General features: G+C 48.0%; 1 protein-coding gene across 1 annotated transcript in view; it reads left to right on the top strand.

Moving 5' to 3' along the window:
• Positions 1-18,941, top strand: part of LOC144166960 (phosphatidylcholine translocator ABCB4-like) — a 220,723-nt gene extending 201,782 nt beyond the window's left edge. Inside the window, exons 19-22 of the mRNA XM_077696394.1 lie at positions 330-486; positions 4,432-4,623; positions 12,152-12,508; positions 17,639-18,941. Of these exons, the coding sequence (XP_077552520.1) occupies positions 330-486; positions 4,432-4,623; positions 12,152-12,508; positions 17,639-17,863 (931 nt within the window). The 3' untranslated portion in view covers positions 17,864-18,941. The remainder of the gene's footprint in view (positions 1-329; positions 487-4,431; positions 4,624-12,151; positions 12,509-17,638) is intronic.
• Positions 18,942-22,686: the final 3,745 nt, after the last annotated feature.

Genomic DNA, 22,686 nt, shown 5'->3' with positions numbered 1-22,686 from the left:
GAACTAACGGGACACAAATAAGAAAGAAGTGAACAGGACAAACGCTGTTAGTTCGCGCTGTTCCCCAAGATACAAGTATACTAACTCGCCCAACTCGCCATTATATACTTGCAGTAAAATATTGACAAGCTCAGCCAGACGGGCTGAAATATTCTTAAAGCTTGCATGCTTGAACGTGACGTATACACGGCAGCCCTTGCAACCATCTGCCGTCTGAGTGGACCGAATCCCGCGAGGAGGAGCCGCTTCTGGCGTCAGTGGCTTCAGATAGGCCTTTTTCTAGAATGTGCACCTGCCAGTGGTATGAACTGGGACACACGGCTTCGCAGGGTCGTGGAAGGAGTGATCCTGGGAACCGCAATGGTGGGCCAGGCCGTCGCCTACTCCCCCGACTACCACAAAGCCAAGGCCGCCGCTCTGCGCCTCTTCCGCCTCATCGACCGGGTGCCCGCGCTGGACTTCCTCGACAAGAGCGGCGTCACAATGGTCTGCCATCTTTCTGCATGGCTGAGCATATCGCCCCGTGGGCTACGTGCACTGCGGCGCACGCTCAGCGCACATTTCCCGTGAAAAGCGCTTTATTCGCTCCGAATGCTTTGCCACCTTTGTGCAACCTACAAGATCCTTAAAATTTCTTCCTTAACGTAAAACGTGCCCACCGAAACATTTGCTTATAGGGAGCGCTCCTCACAACGTAAGAAGTAACAATGAGCAGCGGCGGCGCCGAAGGGTCTTCTTTATGGCCTCTCTCAGCCGTCGGTTCGGGGCAAAAGAAAGGCACGCTTGAAGGCGGTCTGGCCGGTGCAATGGTGGCGCGCAGAGAAAGGGACCACAATGTGTAATAGGAAAAGCAGCGCAAAAAAAAGCCTACGTTTTCCTCGTCTTGTCTCTGTCCTCGTCCGTCTTTGCGCTGCTTTTTTAATCATGTACTATCTTGATCACAATTAGGGTGAACACGGCAGCACGTGTCATTCCGTGCGCGGGAGCCGCCTGTCGGCGTTCCGGGTAACTTCACACGCGCATCACATAGCCTCGTTGCAAACGAACTGCGCATGCGTGCGAAGTTATCCGGAACGCCGACAGGCGGATCCCGCGCCCGGAATGATACGCGCTCCCGTGTTCACCCTAACTGTGACCAAGATAGTACCAACACGCCCAGTTTTCCACGTTTACAAGGCACAAGTACTTGTAGGACCAACCTGCATAGCGGATCAAACTTCCATAGGAATTTCATGCACAAATGGCGTTTTTTTGCATTTATATCCAGCAAACATATAACGCTCCTTCGGTAACTCGCATACGTCCCCTATATGTAATACATTAAAAATAAATAATGCCTGCTGCGGTACCACCTCACTTTATCTACAAGGGCGAAACTATTGCTTTATAGCATCGGTGGTGTTAGGTTTGTGATTAGAAACACGGACAGAAGAAACGAGTCTTCTTTGCGGAGAAGTGTGGCCACAACTTGGTTGAAGATTAAAGCTTAGAGTTGTTTAGTGTCACCCGTTCAAAAATTTTTTGGCTTTCATTGTTTTGTTGCGTAACTCTACATACTTTCTCTTGGCTACCCTTTGAAGAACGCTTTCATTTTTTAGTTTCTGTTTAAAGCACATTATTTATTTTCCAAAGAATTTGTATTCTCTAATTCCTATGCCTGATCGGTGCTAAGGTATACCTGTGCACTATAGCGCTACGTTTCTTAATGAGCAGCGCAAGTGTGGAGCAGGACACTTGTGTGGTTAAAACTGCTCGACATAGATAGCTGGAAAAATAATTCCAACTGCGTGAAGTGCATTTACTTCACCGCACTCTGAGAATTCGAGGAGTGCTGGGCACTCTGTCTAGAAGTAAAAACTTTTGTCTCCTATTAAGCCAGGGTGTCCCGTGTGGCCGCCAAAACGAGGCGAAATACTCCTCGTGGGAGTTACTTAATCCCTTCGAGGTGGAGTACCTGAACTCTGTATGAGAATTACAATACCTTCTCCGTGGCAGCGTCCCGTCACTCCTTTTAAGAGTTAAAGCTCTATCTGTGTTGACTGTGTTGTTTTGACCATGAATTCAGGCTTCCTGCAAAATTTTAGAGCTAAACATTCACTGGTATGGAAATTGCTTAAAGACGCCCATTTATTGTTGCAACACATAGTACGTATACGACTCCATCTACAAAATTTCCGCCTTCCTAAACCCCTACGATGTACACGCAACCTACAAAAACTAACCCATAGCTGGGGAAATTACTAAAAAGGTGAAAAACATCAGGAGCCTGTGAAGCTGGATGAGCGGGGGAACTTTTTGTCAGGCGACATAAACGAGGCACGGAACTTAGGCGCAAACTATGATCAATTTGTTTTTTTTTTCTTTTCAACGTTGGCGGCGGTTGTCGCTAAGCAAGTTTTGCGTCTCGACCACGATACATACATGCAATCGTAGCCATAAATTTTAACGTCGTTGAACGCGGTTAAGCTAGGTTTGTTGAGCGAAAGCTCACTGTTTGGGCTAGACCTCGCAGTGAAGGCGCGCAGAAATCCAGCAGAAGAGAAAACACACGCTGCTAATTGCACTGCTGGTGTGGGGGAAATGCGCAGTGAATTTTTGGTGCAGACAGCGCTATGTATAATTCTCTTTTGGCCCACGCCTTTACTCTTACCCTTATCCCCGTCTTTACACAACGCTGCCCTTGGATGAACGAGCAGGTTTAGTTTCACGTACGCAGGAGCTTCACGTACGTAGAACTTTCACGGGTGACCAGTGCGCATGCTCCGAAAGGAAAAGGCCTGCGTGAGTCTCACAGACGTACGTGATACTAGACAGTTCTACTTTCACGTGCGTAGACTTCGCGTACCCAAACGTGAAAAGTACACTAGCGTACGAACGTTCAGTTGGTAACCCTTTTAGTTAAACGTACGCGACGCGCTCCCCGCGTAGGGCGTTCGGATTCACGCGGTATCCGCCCATACCAGCGAACGGAGCCTTCTGGTTGCGCGTTATTCCTGGCGCCATCTACTACCAGACACAGACACTGCTATAGCCACTCGTGATCTCGCGAGCCCGTTGCTATGACGGCAAAAGCTACTTCGCCAGACTTCACAGCTGAAAAATCACCTTAAAAATGTAAGCTGTTTGTCGATTTAGACTTCAGGTGACGATAAGGATGGGCAAACTGATGGGGAAATCAACAGCTTAGAACGCGCCATCACGCCGATGAATCAGCGACGAAGCTGTTTTCGCCACGAAGTGGGAGGGCAGGGTACCGCCATGTTGGTCAACTCTACGTGCGTAGGAAAGGTGAACACCTCAACGTACAAGATTCGAATCTCACGTACGTCCGTGAGACTCACGTACGCCGTTTGCGTTCTGAGCACGCGCACTGGTTACCCGTGAAAGCTGTACGTACGTGAAACTAAAACTGCCCATTCGAATTTTTACCTTGAGGTGTTCACGTTGCTTCCGTACGTATAGTTGACCAGCATGGTGGCGCTCTTCCCTCCCGCTTCGCAGCGGAAACAGATTCGTCGCTAATCCCTTGGTTGCATATCGCATTCTGAGCGGTTGCTTTCGACTTCAGTTGGCCCCTTCTTACCCTCGCGTAAAGTTCAAATCGACTAACAGCTTTTGTTTTTCAGATAAAAGGGCGCTCTTTCATATTTTAGGCCTGACGAAGCAGCGTTTGTCATCGTCATAGCAACGGGGTTGCGAGGCCACGAGCGGATACGGCAGTATTTGTATCTGCTAGTGGATGGCGCTAGGAACAACGCGCGGATATGTGGCTCCGAGCACGTGAATCCAAACGCCCTACGCACGGAGCGCGGCGCGTACGTGTAACTGAAGGGGTGTCTAACAACATGCGCGTGGACTACGTAAGCTTCTTTTTGCGTTTGCTTACGTTAACTGTGCACGCATGGGAAACTAAAACTGTCCATTGAGGCTTTCTCTACGGAATCCGCCGCGGCTCTTCAATCCATGGCCGAGGTGCGGTCGGTAGCGCTACCGCTGGCGCGGAGAACCGCACGTGCGCTTGCTGGACCTTCAGCGCACGAAGCACTTGCTTGAAGGTCAGAGGGACGCTACCAGGTGTTTCCTAGGTTTGTAAAAGAACATGGAGTATAGCCCGGAACACCGGTTACGATCAAAAATATAATAGATGCTCAAAATGAAACGGTAGCGCTTACTTTCGCTGTATGCAAGATGCAATGTCTACGAGAGATAAACTCTAATATGTACCCTTTACGCTGCGCACTATATACTATTGCGTTGCGCGTGCGAATGAGTGACGCTCTCGCGCCCGCTGCTGCCACTGGTTGCGGCAGGCGCCAACGCCGCACGCAAATCTAGCAGGTTAGACGCGGCCGATCGGCGCTCTGCCGGCGGCCGGACAGGTTCCTGGTGCGCGTGTTCAGACGCTCTTTCTTCTGCTCACTTGTTTTCCAGGACGCCGTCCGGGGCTTCCTGACGTTCAACGAAGTGAACTTCTCTTACCCCGGAGACACTCGTGCCCTGGACCACGTGACCTTCTCGGTGGAACCGGGCCAGCGGGTGGCCATTGTAGGCCCGCCCGGCTCCGGACGCACCACGGCCGTGTACCTCGTCGAGCGCTTCTACGACATCGTCGACGGAGACATTGTGAGCGTCCACACTTGCATGGCCACGTTTTAACGCCGCCCGGGAACTTGGAATTTTCCTCTGCCCACGGTCACGTGAACACTGTACGACAGGGAGAACTGACGGTTAGCATCACTGAATTGTTTGGGAGCAGATGAAAGGGCCAGTTGGTATATGTAGGCATTACTTCGCTCAGTAGAGCGAAATAGCGGCGTCCATGCAGTACATACGCACATAGGATGACGGTAAGAAGATGGCGTCAACTTCTGTTTTCTAAATTTGAACCCGGGACCTCCGCAATGCGACACAGGCTCAAGAGCAGCGCACCTTTTTTTCCTCCTTGACGGCGCTTCCCCACGTGGAAGGAATGACATAAGGAACATGTCATGCTGCTTAGAAAACAAAGGGAAACGGGAAAGATGGAACAGCCTCCACAAACGACACGGTGCTGCTGATAATTTTGCAATGATCAGCATCGGATCAGATGTGAAATGATTTGGTCATCGCAGCCTTTTCTATGAACTGCGAACTTCGTGGATACAATTTGTTCAACGTGCCTGTCCGACACCGTGTGCACAGTTCTAGCCGACTAATGGTGGATCCACAAAATGCGTTCTGGCTCTCGGCTACTCTTCGACAAAGCATGCCATTTAGGCCAGTTACGAAGAACGTTCGCGCTAAATTACCTCTGTGCTTGGCGATACCAACGCGGCAATGTGGCCAAGTTTTGGAACTAAGAGATGAAATCTACGCAAAGATGCAAAGAATGAGAGGACGCTTGCGCAATCGCTACATTACACGCAGTGAATCGCTGTCCTCGTAATTTTTAAGCGTTCTAACAGCGCACAGAACCAAGGCGACACTCGTCTATGAGTTTTTTTTTTCTGCATTGATCACCTCTGTTACCGATTGGTAAATCAGCTTCTTAGTTTCCTTGAATAAATATTACCTTGGGACGCCATGGGGACCGCAAAAAAACTGCGAATTAACCGAACTTCCACTTACGCAGAAAGCACAAAAACAGCATTGCATTTTTTCTTTGGTTCAGAATCTCGACGTTCGTCGGCAGTTCGGGCGTACGACACGATTTGCCCTGATAGTTGAGATTACTGCAAAATTCTAAGCCTGAAGCTTCCACCACGCAAAGTGCCTGCACGAAGCTGTGCGCAACAAAGAAAGTGGAGGACCTGAAAGAGAGAGGCGTACGCTGTGCTGAGTCCCAGCTGGCCGTTTTACGACTGTGACTAAAGCAGCGCACAGTCCTATTACGACTGCGCGCTGCCCCAGTTGCGACGGCGCTGGCGTATACAGTACAGAGCACGGCGGCTTAAGAATCTTGTATTTATCGAAGTGTAAACTGCGGAAGGACGGTCACTTGGGCAAGTTGGTACTTGTTCGTGATAGAAACACCGCACAGACGACGGACTTACAAAAGAAGGAAGACAGGACACACGCTGACTAGCAAATCAAATTTTTGATCCGCAGGAAAACATTTAAGAAATTCTAATGCACACTTCTCTCATTCCTTCGCGCATTTGTTTGTGCGAGCAAACACACGAGCAAGCACAAGCCGCACGCATGTAGACGTACTCAAACAGCCCTGGCCATAAAGTCAGCTCCTCTAGGCAAGCCTCGCCTTACTACCGTCTCCTCAGCCTTGAATAGACTTCCTTGTGAAATCGGGGGTCAGGTGAACTACAGCACGTCCTTTGTTCGGTGCCGGCGGGGTCGTCTATCGTCTACCCGTAGCATGTGGTTCGGTGTATGTGCACCATACTGGCCGATGCCTTAACACGCGCCTGCGCGACCACTGAAATATATTCTAAAGGAGGATAAAAGTGCGCATCTATCCGCGCACTGTGGGAAGTGCGAATGGGAGCCGTGCCCCGAAGTCACAAAGACCGACTCACCCGCGAGGTTGCGGAAGGCGTTTCACATTGCGAAAAACCGCAGATTTATTAGCGAACCCTGTATCAGGCTTGCTGATAGGGAGCTTGACTTTCTGGCCATGGCTGTTCGAGTATGTTCATTGTCGGTACAAGTGCCGCTGGTATTTTTATCGTGTGTTTGCTTGCCAGTTCGCGCGTAGTGATATTTGAAATATAATTTTTCAGGGGTATGTATGCTTCTACCTGTGGATTAAAATTTACAGTTTCTAGTAAGCGCGTGTCCTGTCTGCGTTCGTTTATAGGTACGCCGTCATTGCTATATTTCCATCATGAATTACGGAGATATGAAACTAAGATTCAACATAACTTCCAAAAAACCGATATATTTGGTTACAGCGTGGATTTATCGAGCTGTTTCTTCTATTGAAAAATTGCCGGGACCGAAACACTACTCCCGATTTTAAGCTAAAATTGCACTTAAGCGGCCTGGAAGTACCCAGAGTTGACTGAACAGCTTGAACGCATGATTGTGCAAGATGGCGCACCGGTTGTGACAAAAGACCCGAGGACCTCCCGCTGCATGCGCGATGAGGAGCGGCGCATGAAAAAGAGCCCTGGGGGGGACGTTCCCTCGTCACCGCACGGGAGGCGCTCCGCGTGGCCGCTTTCCGCTGTCGCCTGCCCAAGGCTCGCCGTGCCTCCATGCCTGAGCGCTGGAAAAGAAGGGCGCACTTCATGGCTTGCTTCGAAAAAGTTTATCCTGCTGACTGCGCCTCATTTAAACGACTGCAGTAATGAATGATACGGAAAGGCTGTTCATTGCATAATGTGAATGGTCCTGAAATCATATCCCAGTTCTTCACTCTGAGGTAAAACGTTGCTCTCGCCCAAAAACCACGCATCGCGTAGACTACAGTGACGGAGCTCATCCAACTCATAGACACAGAGAGAAGCCGGACTGGGATTTGTTGAAGGGTTAATGTTTAAAATTCCCTCCACAAGCTATACGAGAAAAGCCAGTAAGACACTTATTATTACAAACGTGTTATTACATACCTTTCTTTACTTAAAATACGAATAAAAAGAGAAAAGACGGTATTACATATAGAAGCGCCATTTGAAGGTTGAATGTATGGGAGACGCATAGCATGTTCTCTACAGTGTTCTGAAACAGAACATTTTTGTAAAAATCGCGCCAATCCACCCCGTGAATGTGGTTAGAAAGCAAAGCTGTAAACGGCACCCATAACGATTACCCATGCGACGTCACTTAAATTCACTCACATCGCTCTACAAATAGCAAAACCAGAGACAAGTGAAATGCACTTAACCACACCATTTATTACTTCAAAGAGATATTCTTGTTAAGGTTAAATCAATGCATGAAGCATGAACGGTGTTTGGTTGATTTGTATTGGTGTAGCACAAGAGTGGAAACTTTTTTTGTAAAATTAAAGTAAGCTCCAACCCGGTGTTAGACGATCTGTCTTCGTCTCTGCGCCGCGGACGGAGGCGACGAGATTTGCGGCAGAGAAGGAGCAGGAGAAAGAAATACTTCTGTTCAGATTTCGGAACGGCCCAGAGTGCAGCCCTGCGGAGTGATTACTTCTTCTGTGGGGCCCATATGCAGTCCGCGCGGCCTGTGTTTTGTCCACCCGCTGAAGCTGGGTAGGTAGAGAGGGGCTGACAGCAGCATCTCCCATTGCTCTTGTTAGGTAGTTGGCAGAAGGAGAGGAGGGTGCTCAGGGCTCAAGTCGCACACCCCGATTATGTGGCAGAGTGTTCCTACGTATGAGCAAAATTTACATGCAGCGTCGTAGCAGTTCGGGTGCATTAAGTGAACACGCGTCCAGTGTGGGAAGGAGCCGGATTGTATGAGCAGTAGGGTAGTTTGTTGTTCTCTGGAAAGGTCAGGGTAAGGCGAATTTATGGTCTGTCTCGGCAGGCGATAATGCTGGGTTATCTACCTGAACGTGACAAGCGGGTGACTGTCCTCGTGCAGCTCCATAGCACAGGAGGTAAAACCGCAGGCTTGTTGGGTGGGTGTATTTGTTGCCCTCCATTGAAGCGTGAGGGGGTGTCCAGATGAGCTGAATGGAACCGTTTGGGGAGTGGTTTTTTAGCACGCGCAGTGCAGATCAGGACACCCAACCCTACTGGTAATTCCAGTAGGCTTGCTGGGAATCGATGACTACCCTCCGAACCACTGGTTGAGCGAGAGCCAAGGTGATGGCTGCCTCTTCTGCTGCCGTCATTTCTTGGGTCCTAAGCGAGGTACACGCAAAGAGGTTGGTTCTGGAGATAGCCACGTTGATGGCGTATTGCTGCCCTCGATGTTTGGAGGCGTCTGTGTAGATAACTGCATGATTCCCACCGAGAGTGGTGTTTAGCGCTTGAGCCCGTGCTTTTCGGAGACCCTCGTCATGTGAGGGGTTCATATTTCTAAGCAAAGGGAGCGTCTTTAGTTTTAGTCGCCAAGAGGCTGGGAGCACGTCAGGCCGAGTGACATTCTGGGCTGCCCATCCAATATGGTGAAGCATGCGGTTACCGATCGCAGTTATGAGTCGGACCTTCTGGTTAGAAAGATGGCCTTCTATCAGCTCTTCCACCATGTTGTGGAGCCCCGTGCTAAGCAGCCTCTGTGTGGACGCACTCATGAGAAGACCAATGGCCTGCTCGACCGCCTTTCTAATCATTATATAAAGCATCTCTATGTCTTCCTTCGAGAAGAAGGCAGGGGGTTGACGTAAGTAACTCTCGAGAGGACAAAAGCTTCAATTAATCGAAAAGTACCGGATTCCTTTAGGCCTCGCTTCTTGGTGGCAACTCGCCTCATCATGTGTATGATTTGATTAATGCTGTTTTTGAGGCGCTGCAAGGAGACGTCACTCTTAGTGTTAGCCTCGAGATGTAGGCCCAGGATCTTGATACTGGGGCTTGGAGTGACGGTCTGGCCATCAAGGAGTATTTGAATGTTTTCCTTGGTTTGGCGTGAAGGCGGTCGACAAGGAGCTTTGATTGTTTACGTGAACACTGCAGGCCACAGGATTTAGGACATTGGCGTACTAGAAGTGAGATGCCATGCATTGGTGTGAGCTTCCTTTAATTTTTGTAACTCTTAGCAAATGAGCAAGGGGCGCACAGGGACGCTAGACGGGCGTGAGTGGTCGCGTGACGCTTTCACGTGGCATTCAGCGAGAACGCATGGTGTAAACCCGTAGATGTGCTTGGTGAGTACACCACCTGCCTTGCCAGTCTTCGCGTGGGCTCGTAGCTAAATCGGTAAGACAATGGGCTCTCGCTTTGTTAGTATATTAGTTCCAGGTTCAATTCCCAGTGGTGCCAGTAAATTCTTTTATTTGTTCGCTGGAGTTTTCTGGTGACACCAACGGTCGCGAAAGAACCCTTGGGGGGTAGAGGTAAAAAGCTTTGCTTTAAAATGTAATCTAATCCGCAATTTATTACCAGTGAAAGCGTATGCAATATGATTGTGTTCCCTGCACTTATAAAAGTCAATGTTGCCTGAAAAAATGTGAATTTATTACCTGTTTAAATGTGAACGAACTGTGCATGAATGAAAGTATGTAGGATTGTTTATTCGAGAGTATTTTAAGAAAACATGCACCCCTCCCTTTAACAACGATGGTGGAACGTGAAGCTTTCTCGTGATGGATTCTTTGGCTGGCCAACCCCACACTGCGAATGTGTGGTACTCTGGAAGTAGGCACCACTTTTAGACGCAAAGCATCTTTTGCTCGGGGCTGTGTCCATTGTCCGTTGTCCGTTGGCGTCCGCACATCACTTCTCCTCCTTATCCCTACGTCCACGCCAGCTGTGCGATAATGCGCTTCTCACTCCGTCCTCCTCTCCACGCCATCTGCGCGATAGAGCGCTGCTCCCTCCGTCCTCCTCTCCACGCCAGCTGCGCGATAGTGCGCGCATGCGCGCCTCTCCCTTCGCCCTCCTTTCCACGCCAGCGCTATATATAACCGCGTGCACGCGCCGCTGCCTCAGTTGCTTCGTCGGATGAGTCTCGCTCCGGCGTCTGATGAGTACCGACAGTCCTGCTAGCGGATTGGCTGACACAAGTTCAGCCAGCATCAGCCAATCAGTTAACACAGCTGTTTGTCAGAGGGGAACCCTGAGGTGATGCGAAGCATCGCGGAGTTTCCAACAACGTTCACGCGATGCGGGTAACCAACGCAAGTGAAAATAAAGGGAACTCCGCGATGCTTCGCATCACCTCAGGGTTCCTCTCGGGAAGATGGTGTAATTTTTTTAGAATACCCACAGTAACTCTCCGGTGTGCACTCTTTAGGCCCAACGTTTGGGTTTGGGGTGTACAGCGCGAGTCGGTACCTGCTTCTTGGCTTTCGTTTCGACCGTGTCAAAATAGAGAGATTCTACTTCCGGCTTCCGAGCGGAGCGGTCGCAGAATGTCTGGCTCCAGCAATGGGGCGTTTTAGATGCAAAGCATCTCTTGCTCTCGGCTCTGTCGTCCGTCGCCCGTCCGTCGTCCGTCCGCACCTCTCCCCCTCTAACCACCAGCTGTGTGATAGCGCCCTCGTTTCTCCTCTCTCTCTACGCCTGCTGTGCGGTAGCGCGCGCTGCTCCTCCTCTCCCCCTCTCCACGCCAGCTGTGCCATAGCGCGTGCTACTCATCACTCCGTATCTCTTGTCCGCATTCGCACCGTCCACGCGCAAAGCCAGCCATGGTGGGACGGCCAGCCTGTAATTTTGTGGCGGTGGCATGCCTGCGAACAACAGTGTTGCAGGGCGATAGGGGATGGCCGACCCCATCTATTGCCACATGTAGTGCGTTTCATCCATTGTAGAGTTGGCTTTTATAGTTTTAGAGAATAATATAAAAACGAATTGCATCTGCATGCAGATACTGTGAATTACAGGGGCAGAAAACCTTCCTTTTATAAACAGGCAACAGTTAAGGTATAAGTCAGGGCAGCAAAATTATTACGAAGTGTCGTTGTATTTTTGAGTGTGGGGAAACACAAGGCTACGAATCGGTTGCGCCAGTTATTAACATCTAATTTCGCCACACTTCGCAAAACATGTTGAAATTCGTGTCAATTTGCTTCAAGACGTCAACAGCAGCGCAAAGACAAGACCGAAAGAAGATGACATGACTACGCTGTTCTTCTTTCCCTCTTGTCTCTGTCTTTTACTGTGCCGTACAAGATGCGTACAAGTCGCCCAAATGTCGGTCCTTTTCCTTCAAAATAGCGTTTTGCAGACAGTTTTGCGAACATTGCACAGCAACTATCTTTACTTTGGTCGAGATGGAAGTGTCGAAGCGGAACAGTCGAAGCTGCGGATTTCTTGTGTTACTACGGGGACCTGCGGAAACGCACAGTAAAAGAATGCACTAGCGTCCAAAACCGTGCCTGATATTTCGATACAACCCGCCCTGGGTGTGGGATCATCTCGGCGGTCAAATGAAGCTGCGTATGAAAATCATCGTCAACTAAGTAGTAATCAGAAACACCTCATGTACAGAATAATCGCAGGTGATAGTTTGCCAACACACGTAGTGGTACGGTTCTTTCAGCAAACGTCGCGTTTCCTGCATCGCTGCTCCCCATTTAGCGGATCCGGCGCGCATGTCTCCTTGCGCTCACCCTCTGAGGGCGGGGCGTGCGCAGCTCATCGACCACATCCCGACCAAGGTGCTGAACCTGGCGTGGATGCGCCAGCTGCTGGGCTACGTGAGCTCGGAGACGCTACTGCGCAGCTACAACATCGCCGACAACATCGCCTACGGTGCGAACGAGCGCGACGTGAGCCGCGACGAGGTCGTGCTCGCTGCGCGGCGGGCCCACGCGCACGACTTCATCGTGCGCCTATCCGAGGGCTACGACACCGTGCTTCCCGCGGAGGGCCCTTCCGGACTCACCGAGGGCCAGGCCAAGCTGATCGCGCTGGCCAGGGCGCTGCTCAGGGACCCGCGCATCCTGCTCGTCGACGACGCCGTCAAGGGGCTCGACGAGCCCAGTCAGCAGGTGCGTGGTTAGCCTCCGCTCGAGGCCACGCCTGACCTGCATGGCGAGAGAAGATACGAGCGACAGTGGCTTACTTAAAACATGACAACTCGAACCGCAAGGGAGGCGTTCCTCGCGGAGCCCAAATACGCACTGGTTGCCTTGTCAAAAAACGAGTCGATTTATAGCCTTCAATAGAGCCATAAAAACAAGCGCCAACACGTCTTCAAGTAGTATCAAACACATACAAAAAAAACAACGTCAAAATACCAAAACATAAAATACAACATAAATACGCAGGAATTCAGAGAATCGCTTACGAATGCTTAGCATAATTAGGCCTTTTTTGTTTTTCTAAATTTTGTTCACCAATTATCTCTATTTAGGCTATAATAACGATTACCGCTTCAACTTCCGCCAAATCTCCATTTCTGTGGAAATGCTGGTCATTACACGCTTTGCCACTATTTTTTTTTTCATTCTTCTTATTCTTTTGATTTTCAAAATTATGTTAAACGAAGTATATCTCCATTTACGCCACTATAACGATTACAGGTAGAACTTCGGCCAAATATTCCTGGCCGCGGCGGCCGCTTTTCTGATGGAGGCGAAAAGCAAAAATGCCTGTGTTGATATTTCGGTGCACGCTAAATCCCCAGGTGGTGAAAATTAAACCGAGCCCTCCACCAGGGCGCGCCTGACCGACTGTGAAGCGGGTTAAACCCCACAACCAATCAATCATTTCCGCCAAATCTGAACTTTCGTGCAATTGCACGGCGTTACACTGTTCGCGGCTCCTCGCTATGTTGCCATTTTTCTGATTTCTTGGTTTTTGAAAATTCTGTTGAACCAAGTGTGCATGTGGAACTTCCGTCAAGTCTGTATCTTTGTGTAAATGCAGGGTTACACGGTTCACGGCTTTTCGTTATTTCTTTTTTCTAGTTTTCTTTGAGGTTTTTCTACTTTTGAGTTTTGAAATTTCAGTTCAACCGTTTGGTACCATTTACGCTATCATAACAATTAGAGGTGGAAATTCCGCAAATCGGCATTTTTGTGGAAATGCACGGAGATACACAGGGAGCTACACTTCGAAATTTGTTTTCTATTTTTCCAGATTTTTGGTTTTTTGGAATTCTGTTCGGCCAATAATATCCACTTGCGCTATTATAATGATTACAGGTCGAACGTCCACGAAATCTGCATTTTTGTGGTAACGCAGGGTGTTACACGGTTCGCCAGTTTTCACAACTTCTTTCTATTTTTTTTATTTCTGGTTTTTCAAACTTCTGTTCGACCAATCACCTCCATTTACGTTATTATAGCGATTACACATGGTATTCCCGCCAAATCGCCATTTTTATGGAAATACAGGGCGTTACAAGGTACTTGCTGTGGGGTACTCGGCAAAGAATACTTTGCGTTAAAACAGCGAAATTTTTTAACGCCCTGAATTTAAAAAAGAAACGCAGATTTGGGGAAGTTACCTATAGTCGGTAAAATAGCGTGATTGGAGATATATGGCCGAACCAGATTTCTGAATACCCAAAAATAAGAACAACATAAAAATAACCTTTTAACAAGACATGATCTGGCACAATCAAAAATATGCATCTTATACATACATTTCCCCCCCAAACTGAAGGAACAATAAAAAAAGACTGCAAAAGGACGTTCAAAATACGAAAAAAATAGGAAGATAGGCGCAAAACCATCCCACGCCTTTCCATAAAAATGAAAATTTGGGGGAAGTTTTACTTTTACACGTTATAATACCCCAAACCAAGACTATTGGTAGGACAGTATTTTTAAAAACCAAAAAATAAAAAATTAAAAATAAAATTGTAACAAAATTGCTCTGACAAAATAAAACAAATATGCATCTTATACATTTCCCCTGAAAACCGAAAAATAAGTGTAAAAGGTCCGCAAAAGAACATTAGAAATAGGAATAGAAATAGCATAAACGGTCCAACTCTGCAATACGCCTTGCATGTTGGCGAAAAAAACATAATTAGCAACGTAAAGGCACTTCATCACTGTAACGGTATAAGTACATCATTGGCGAAAATACCCAACAAGAAACTGTGGTTGATTTTTCTATCGTAGGACTTAGCAAAACACGAAGGTAAATGTGCAACGAAATGTGCAGCTGAGCATGATGTGCAGGTCTTGGGGGTGTGCTTGGGGATTGACGTCCTGTTGGCAGGTCGCTTCGGCAAAGGTGTACTGGTGTCATTTCTGTGACGGATACGACGTCAGTGAAACCTTGGTGTATCCCTTGCATAAAATACTTTCGTGTTAAAATATAAAAGCCGAAAACAAACAACCGTACGTATAACATACTCTTTAGTACTAAAGGTTGCTTCTCCGCAAGATAACGCTGTGTGCAGCGGTGCACCTTTTACAGGCCGCTTGCTTCGTTGTACTGGCGTCATTTCCGCGGCGGATCTGACGTCAGGGAAATATTGGTGTATCCGGGAATAAAACACTTTTGTGTTAAAAATTTTGAAAAGAATAAAATAATGCAACTTCTTTCGCTAGCCATAGTATATTTGGCTGTAATGAACTGACACTTTAGACAAGCAGCATAAGGATGTCACAATTAGTAGACAATTCTCTGAATTTTTGCAGATGTTTTCACATGATTGTGCGCACCTTTGGCCGCAAGGCTGAATAAAGGGGCGAAAGGCATCCCCACACTTCTCGCTCAAAAGGTGGCGTGCTCAGGAGCCCAGTAAAACTATTTCAGAAAACTGATCTTTCTCATCCAGCAAGGACTCGACGTGGACATATAAGCACTGTAAAAAGTTTTCCAAACTCTCAGTCGTTTTTTGGGGAATTTTGTGACAGCGGTTACTTCCCGTAAATTGAATGTGAATAGAGTTTATGGCTGTAGAACCTCGTGGTAAGTCGAAGTTTTGCATAAATTCAGCTTTTGACCTCAGTAAGGTATATTTTTGAACTGGTTTGTGCATATCGCTTGAAGAAAAAGCGCTAAAAACATGACACAAAATCGAAGAACGACAAACTCATATATTTTCTGTGCAGAAATATTTGGCACTCCACTGAATGACTTCGTAGTAATCAACTTTTAAAGAACTGCGATGAGCGGGAAATCTGCACCCAGACCAAAATTTTCGTGCTTAAGTAGCCCAAGGAAACCATAAGGCACTGCAGGTCCCGATACAACCGGCCGAATCGTTAACAGCAGACGGGCAATTGTAATAAACTGAACATGCGATGTACCCGTTTCGAGTGGGCTGAAATTTATCTATATGTTTCACTTGTGACCTAAATTTGTAACTCTTTTTACTGCGGAGCCGTTGTAGAAGCCGTAAGTTCGCTGTTGCAGGAAAAAATACCACGAAAATTCCAAGCGCGTGCGAGCGCGTGCCTCGCAGTGACCGCCGAGCATCCTCAGCATGCGCCGTTGCTTTAGCAAAAAAACTGGTAATTGAATTGAATAACATTTATTGAGATGGGGGAAAGGGAAGAAGGGAAGGAGAGGGGAGGTTAGAGATGACTCGTTGGAGATGATCAGGGATTTTTTTGGGAGGGGGACTGTAGACCCCATCTCATACTAGCCTTGCCAGGCCACTCTGAATTGAAAAAAAAAACGCCTAGAGCATGCAGAAAACTTGGATCTTCGTACGGGGGGTCATCAGCTTGTGATTCTTTGGTCCAAAATTGCTATGAACCCCGAGAAGCGAGACAATTACCAGGGCTCGTGAGCGCCTGTCGCGCGGCGATCGCCGAGCCCCCGGCAAGCGCAGCGGCTTTAGGAAAAAAACTTAAAAAAGCAAAACCTCCCCCACTATAGCAAAGCACTACCGCGAATGTAAACAAAACTCCAACGCTAAGGCCAAAGATGAAAAGAGACCCTTCTTGGGAGAGGTCACCGCGACCGCTGCATTCTCTAGAAGCCATTATGAATACCAAATTGGAGACGTGGCTACGAGTGTGCCAGTCCTTCCCGAGACGACTTGCGGATCTCGGCACCGCTGCCTGGAGTTGCTGACGAAGAGCTGGTGGAAGTATACAAAGCTGAGGAAGACTTTGCATCCACCACTCGCCGTGAAGACGACGACGAACTCTTCGATGCATATGACGACGATTACTCATCTATGCAAATAAACAATGATGCTGAAACTGAACTATGTGTCCGGCAATGCAATGTACAACAGCTTTTCCGTTAAAGTCTTGCGCGTGAGGTGCAAGCTTCCGTGAATTTTTTATTGCTTTTTGTGCAACACACTACCATTGTATGTCTATTTGTTTATTAGGGGATGTATGCGTTTTTAGTGGACTGTTTTCTTGTGTATAGATGCCATGCTGCAAAAGTACTTTAGCATAAATCAAGATGTGTCCGGCGTACTCTCTGTATGACATGTTTGCTATGCAAATGTTTCCTATCCATTTCTGTTGCCGGGGTAAGCACTTGTGCTTTTTGCTCTTCCCCCGTTCTTTCTGCCTTCCTCTGTATGTAGAAATCAAAATAAACTTCAGAGGTTGGCCTCAACGACGCTTGTGGTTGGAACAGATGAACCAATTTACTGAAGTACGGTGAGGGTGAAGTGCTATACACGGGGGAAGGAAAATTTTAGGAGATGTGCGTGCTACAAGGAAGAGTCGCGTGCAGAATTATTATTCTCCCTCTCTTCCTCCATCCCTCCTTCTCTACTCTTTTACTGTCCCCCCTCTCGCTTCCGTTCGGCCGGTTGAGGTGTCGGCGAAACGCCAGACAGTTACCGGCCTCTATCTCCCCTTCCCCCCCCCCCCAACTACCACTTCCTCCTCCTCCTCCTGAAGTCGCCTCTGCTGAATACAGAAACTCTGATTAATGCGGCCTCACTTTTTAAAGAGCCTAAGTTTTGCCCACACGCTCTGTCTCGCCCCGCCCTTGCTCAGCCTGTGTCGCCTGGTCCGTCTGCGCCTGCCGGCCATCGATTATGGCTGGGCGGCGCCTCGACGCGGCAGGGCCTTGGTGGGCCGGCCTTCGCCGCCCTTGTTCCTGCGCGGCTGGAACTCTTGAGAGCGTGACCAAGCCGCGTGGCTTCCTTCATACTCCGACCTCTGCTAAGCTTTCTCATTGCCTGTCCAGAATATACCTGTTCGCAGCATTCCGGAAAGCGTGTCGTTCCTCTGGTGCAGGCTGTGCGAGAGGCGATCATCGACGCCAGCAAGGGCCGCACATGCGTGATTGTGACGTCAAAGCTGTCGGTGATCAAGGATGTGGACCGCATCTTCGTCATGCAGCGCGGCAAGGTGGTGGAGAAGGGCAACCACGCCGAGCTCATGCGTCGCCAGGGCGTCTACCACAAACTCTTCACCGAGGAAGGGGCCGAACAAGGACTTATCACAGCGCCTGTCCCATGATTCACGCGAACGATTGTTTTTGTACTATATTATTCCTATTTCTGAGCGGGCGGACGCCTTAGCCCGCTTTTTATTCGTGAAGCAGAACACTTAGGACGCCCGCATCACGCCGTTGCAGCATTGTTCTGTGCATTCGAGGGCATATGCAACATGTTAATCACTTTGATATGCACGTTCTAGTCACGCAGTTGTGTTTGCAATCAGGAAGCTCACACGCCTTGCTAGCACAGATTGGGCCTCGCTTTATTTTTATTTGTTCTTTTTTTTCTTTTGTCGCGTTTTTTCCCCGACCGCATTGAAGAAAGTTTAATTGTACATTTTCTCAGCGCCGAGTAATTTTTCTTGCGAGTATTTGGACGCTTTTTGACAAAATATATTGTACGACATGCGTGTGGCTGGATAAACCTTTCTTAAGACACAACACGTCGTGGTGGGATTACGTGTGTGCTTGTGAATGCTAAGCGGCCTTACATCAGAGGAAAACTTCTGGAAGACATGATGAAAGTGAATAACCTCACGCTGGCGAACGATCTCAGTGTAACCACAAGAATAGGGCTCCACGCCTCCCAAAAGCTACCACACTGGATCTCACGTTTGCCTCTCTTGGACTCGTAAATGCATGGCAAAGTTCTGACACAACTTGGAGTAATAGTAATGGTAATAGTTTATTTTCCATAAACTGTACAAGGTTGTGGGGGAAAAAAGGGAAAAAGTTGCACATAAGCAACTTGACTGGCCCTTACAACCCGTGTAAGTTTCAGCAGCAGGGCGGAAGCGCAACAAAAATATACAAAACATAAGGAAAAGAACTGTACATTAGATACACAGTGCATATATATACACAAGCCTGAGTACATGTGAAAGTACACTTGAAAAAACACGCATAGCCGAGCGAGGGACGAAGGAGAAATTAATCTAAGCACCTACCTTAACAGAAAAACCACGCACGGTTTTGCGTGTATAAAGTGGGGACATAAAACTCTATTATTTTACCACGAGAAGAAAAAAAAACATGCTAACATAGTCATAATAACAGACATAGCCACACAATTTCCTGCAAATTAGCAATTTATGTAGAACTTTTAAGTGCGAATGCACTTTATAAGCAGCCCCAAACCTTCCACCGCCGGCGGCGGCGGCGTCCGCAGTCCTCCTCTCTATATAAAAGAAAAAACAGCATCCGGCGCCAGGTTTCGATCCGAGGACTTTGCGGCCGCAGCGCGACGCTCTACCGACTAAGCCACGGACGCGACGCTGATATCACTGTTAGTAACGCGCCTTATATCTTTAACGCATTCAAACTACGTCGTCAGCGGCGTACGTTGGCGACTCAGCGGCGTTATAGCGGCTTGATAACTGCGTGGTGTACACGTGATACTACAAACCCGATGGAAGAGATGGAAGAGAAGGCGGCGAGGCGGTGGGCTGCGGGGGCCGAGCGCAAGCGCCGCAAGCGGGCCGACAACCGTGCATTCGCACTTTCACATTCTCCCCCTCGGGGAAATGCGGGGGAATTTTTCAGTTGAGCGGTTGTACAGGAATTATAATGGAACTTTTTAAATCATTTGTTTAAATTTAAATCATTTGTTTAAATAACGCTGGAAGATGTTAGCGGATCACTTGTTTGCGTTAATCTGTTCCGGCAAAAGGTGCATGCCACGTTTCTGCTGGTCTTGTGCCGTAATGGCGCACAGGCGGTCGTAGGTTTGCTTGGCAGCATATTTTACGTTGTGTAAAGCTGCACTTTCAATGACCATGGTCGACAGTTGGTAATTATATAAACTGAGAAATTTAATTACTCCAATTCGTGAAAAAAAAACTGCAGTGTGTGCATCAGATTTTTCATTACATACAGTGCGTATAATTTTTTTTTGGAGCAAAAACACACGGATAATATTAGTAGCAGAAGTCGTGCCCTATACAAGAATATACAATAGTTCACGTGACTGGCGAACAGAGAATGGTAAATAAGTAGCTTTACTTCGAGAGGAAGGGATTTACCGTAAAAACACGCGTATAATACGAGGTTTTTTTTCCGAATTTTACTATGTAAAATTTGTGCCTCGTATTATATGTGGGTCCCAAAGTTCTCAGCCGAGAATGTGCACTTTCGCTTTTGGTTTCAGCGGAGGGTGCGCCATCTTGCGGTGGCGTTAGCTGGCTGCTGCTTATCTCAGACGGCGCCATTTTGTTTGTTTTGACCACGCAAAGGATCGGCACGTTCACCGCAAGTCTATCACGATGTCGGGTGCACGAAGGCATTATTCGGCTGCAATTAAAAGAAAAGTTATTTTATGTGCCGAGACCATCAGGAATTGCGCCGCAGGACGGTTATGCGAGCACAGACGGAAGGTCGGCAAATACAGGGATGGCCATTTGTCTGTTCACTGCCACGACTGCGGCTGCGTGCCACGGTTTGAGCAATGTGTGGTACGGTCGAAACACAAGGCACAAAAAGTAAGAGAAATAGTAGAGGCAGATTTGATTAGTATAGCGAGGTTGTCCTGTGTGAGCGTGCCGTCACTGAGTTTGTCAGATAAGGAAGCAACTTTTCTGCGCATGGCTGCAACACATCGGCATTGGCGGTGATAGTGGGAAGTGATTGCGCGTAGGCTGGGGATACATATATGTACGTTTGTGTGAAAGAAAACTACGTAGTTGGAAGTTAACGCTGTGTTGTGTGTTCTCTCTCTGTCCTCGTTATTTTTGCGCTATGAATTCGTCAAGATCGCCACACCAACGTGCCCAAGAATCCGTACTGGTGAGCAGGACGGCAGTTCGGCGTCACCGAAGGCAGCATTCCCGGGTAGAGAAAGCAACTGCTGCTTGACTGGATAAAGTCTCTGTGGTGTCGGCGGCCTGCAGCAATGTTGGGGGTTCCCGTCAGTGCTCGTGTTGGAGGGCTTTCGCTGCCACCTTGCCGATTTAGTGCAGAAGTTGTTGCGCGAACCCCGCACCGAACTCACTGTCATTCCAGGAGGAATGACATCCCAGCTGCAACCGCTAGACGTTTGCATCAACAAGCCTTTCAAAGACTGCATCAGGTCCTGCTACCGAGAGTGGATGAGGTCAGGAGACACGTAAAGCGGGATTCACGCGACGGAGAAATCCTCTCTTTCTGGCCCGCGGGACCCGCTCACGTGACCGGTTTTGGGCTCCGCCCCTCGGTGGGGATAGCCCGTGGTGGCTCCGCGAAAGAAAATGCCTCCGCATGTTTTCGCTCGACGGCGGTGGCCCTCGGCGGGGAATGGAACCTGTTCCTTGGCACTGTCGTCTGCTAGTCACTCCGCGTAGCTCCGCACGTGTGGATGCGCCGCCAGGCCGGATAATCCGGTCACGTGCTGTTGACGTCACATATCCGTCCGCCTCCTTGAGAGGGTTTCTCCGTCGTGTGAATCCCGCTTAAGTGACAGCTACCGGATGGCTGACGCGGGCTTCTCCAGCAGTTCTTTGTGGCTGGATCGCGGATGCGTGGGTGGATTGCGGATCCAGAGGAGATCGTCAGTCACTCTTTTACGAAATGCAGCATCTCGAACGCCTTCGATGGCACTGAGGACCACTTTTGTGGGAAGACATTTCCGACAAGGCGACTTCAGGAGACAGAGGCAGCGAACCTGACGATGACTGAACGGACGTCGGGAGACATTGCCAGCGAAAACTGACAGTGACTGAACGGTAACTACAGTGCAAATAAATGTTTTCTGTGCTCTTTATCTCGCATTATATGCGGATGAAAACTTTTTTTTTCTGATTTTGCTGCCCCCGAAATACACCTCGTATTATACTCGGGTCCGTATTATACGCGGGTTTTTACGGTAGGTGCGAATACTTGACCCCTTCGATCTGCGGGAGTATCCCAGCGAGGTAATTGGTGTGGATACTCCATGACATATCTTGATCAAAAATGATACCCAGTGTTTCTGCTGACGTCACCACTTCGAGATTACAATGGTTTAATCTTATGTCACTTTGAAGACTTACGTTCTTGTTTCTGGCTTGAAATAAAAGTTTTTTAGTCTTATTTGTGTTAATTGTTAGGTCATTTTCGATCCACCATTTTTGCCAAGACCGAATCGGTAGTGGTTACTAAGTCTTCATAGTTATTGGATGTGAAGAGTAACGTCGCGTCGTCGGCATAGATTACATATTTGGTAGAGGCACAAACATTAACGATATCATTTACATAAATATCGAAGAGAAGAGGCCCTAATATGCTGCCTTGGGGCACGCCTTATTTGATAGGCTTGAGCTCAGAGGAAATACCGTTTGCTTCCATATACTGACTGCGATGGTTGAGATATGATTTTATAAGATCGTGGGCGACGCCCAGACTACCTCAATGAAGTATTTTCTGAAGTAGGTGGTCATGATTTATACAGTTAAACGCCTTGCTAAAATCTATAAAAACCGCGAAGGTCAGCAAATTATTCTCAAAGGTGTTTGGTATGAATTCTTTTTGTTTTAACAGAGCGAGTTGCGTACTCATGCCTCTTCGAAATGCAAACTGGCATTGAGTTATAATCAGGCAAACGTCGAAAAATTAGTTTTTCTTAGCACTTAGAAAAAAAGGTAGTATGAATGCAGGACTATAATTTGAAATATTAGTTCTGTCTCCTTTCTCGAACAATGCTAGAACTTTTCCAATTTGCATTTTTTGCGGAAAAACTTTTGTAGATAAGCATAAGTTATAAACGTATGTTAGTACTGGTGCGATAGCATCAAGTACAAACTTTAGTTGCCTCATTTGTAGTCGATCAGCATCGCGAGTGGTGCTGTTCTTTATTTCTGTAAAAGTTTTAATAATCTCAGCCACATTGGCAAGT

The sequence above is a fragment of the Haemaphysalis longicornis genome, unplaced genomic scaffold, assembly GCF_048455015.1.
Source record: "Haemaphysalis longicornis isolate Haplotype H1 unplaced genomic scaffold, Haemaphysalis longicornis Haplotype H1 scaffold_2, whole genome shotgun sequence".
Classification (NCBI taxonomy): domain Eukaryota; kingdom Metazoa; phylum Arthropoda; class Arachnida; order Ixodida; family Ixodidae; genus Haemaphysalis; species Haemaphysalis longicornis.
This window is presented reverse-complemented; position numbering and strand designations above follow the sequence as displayed.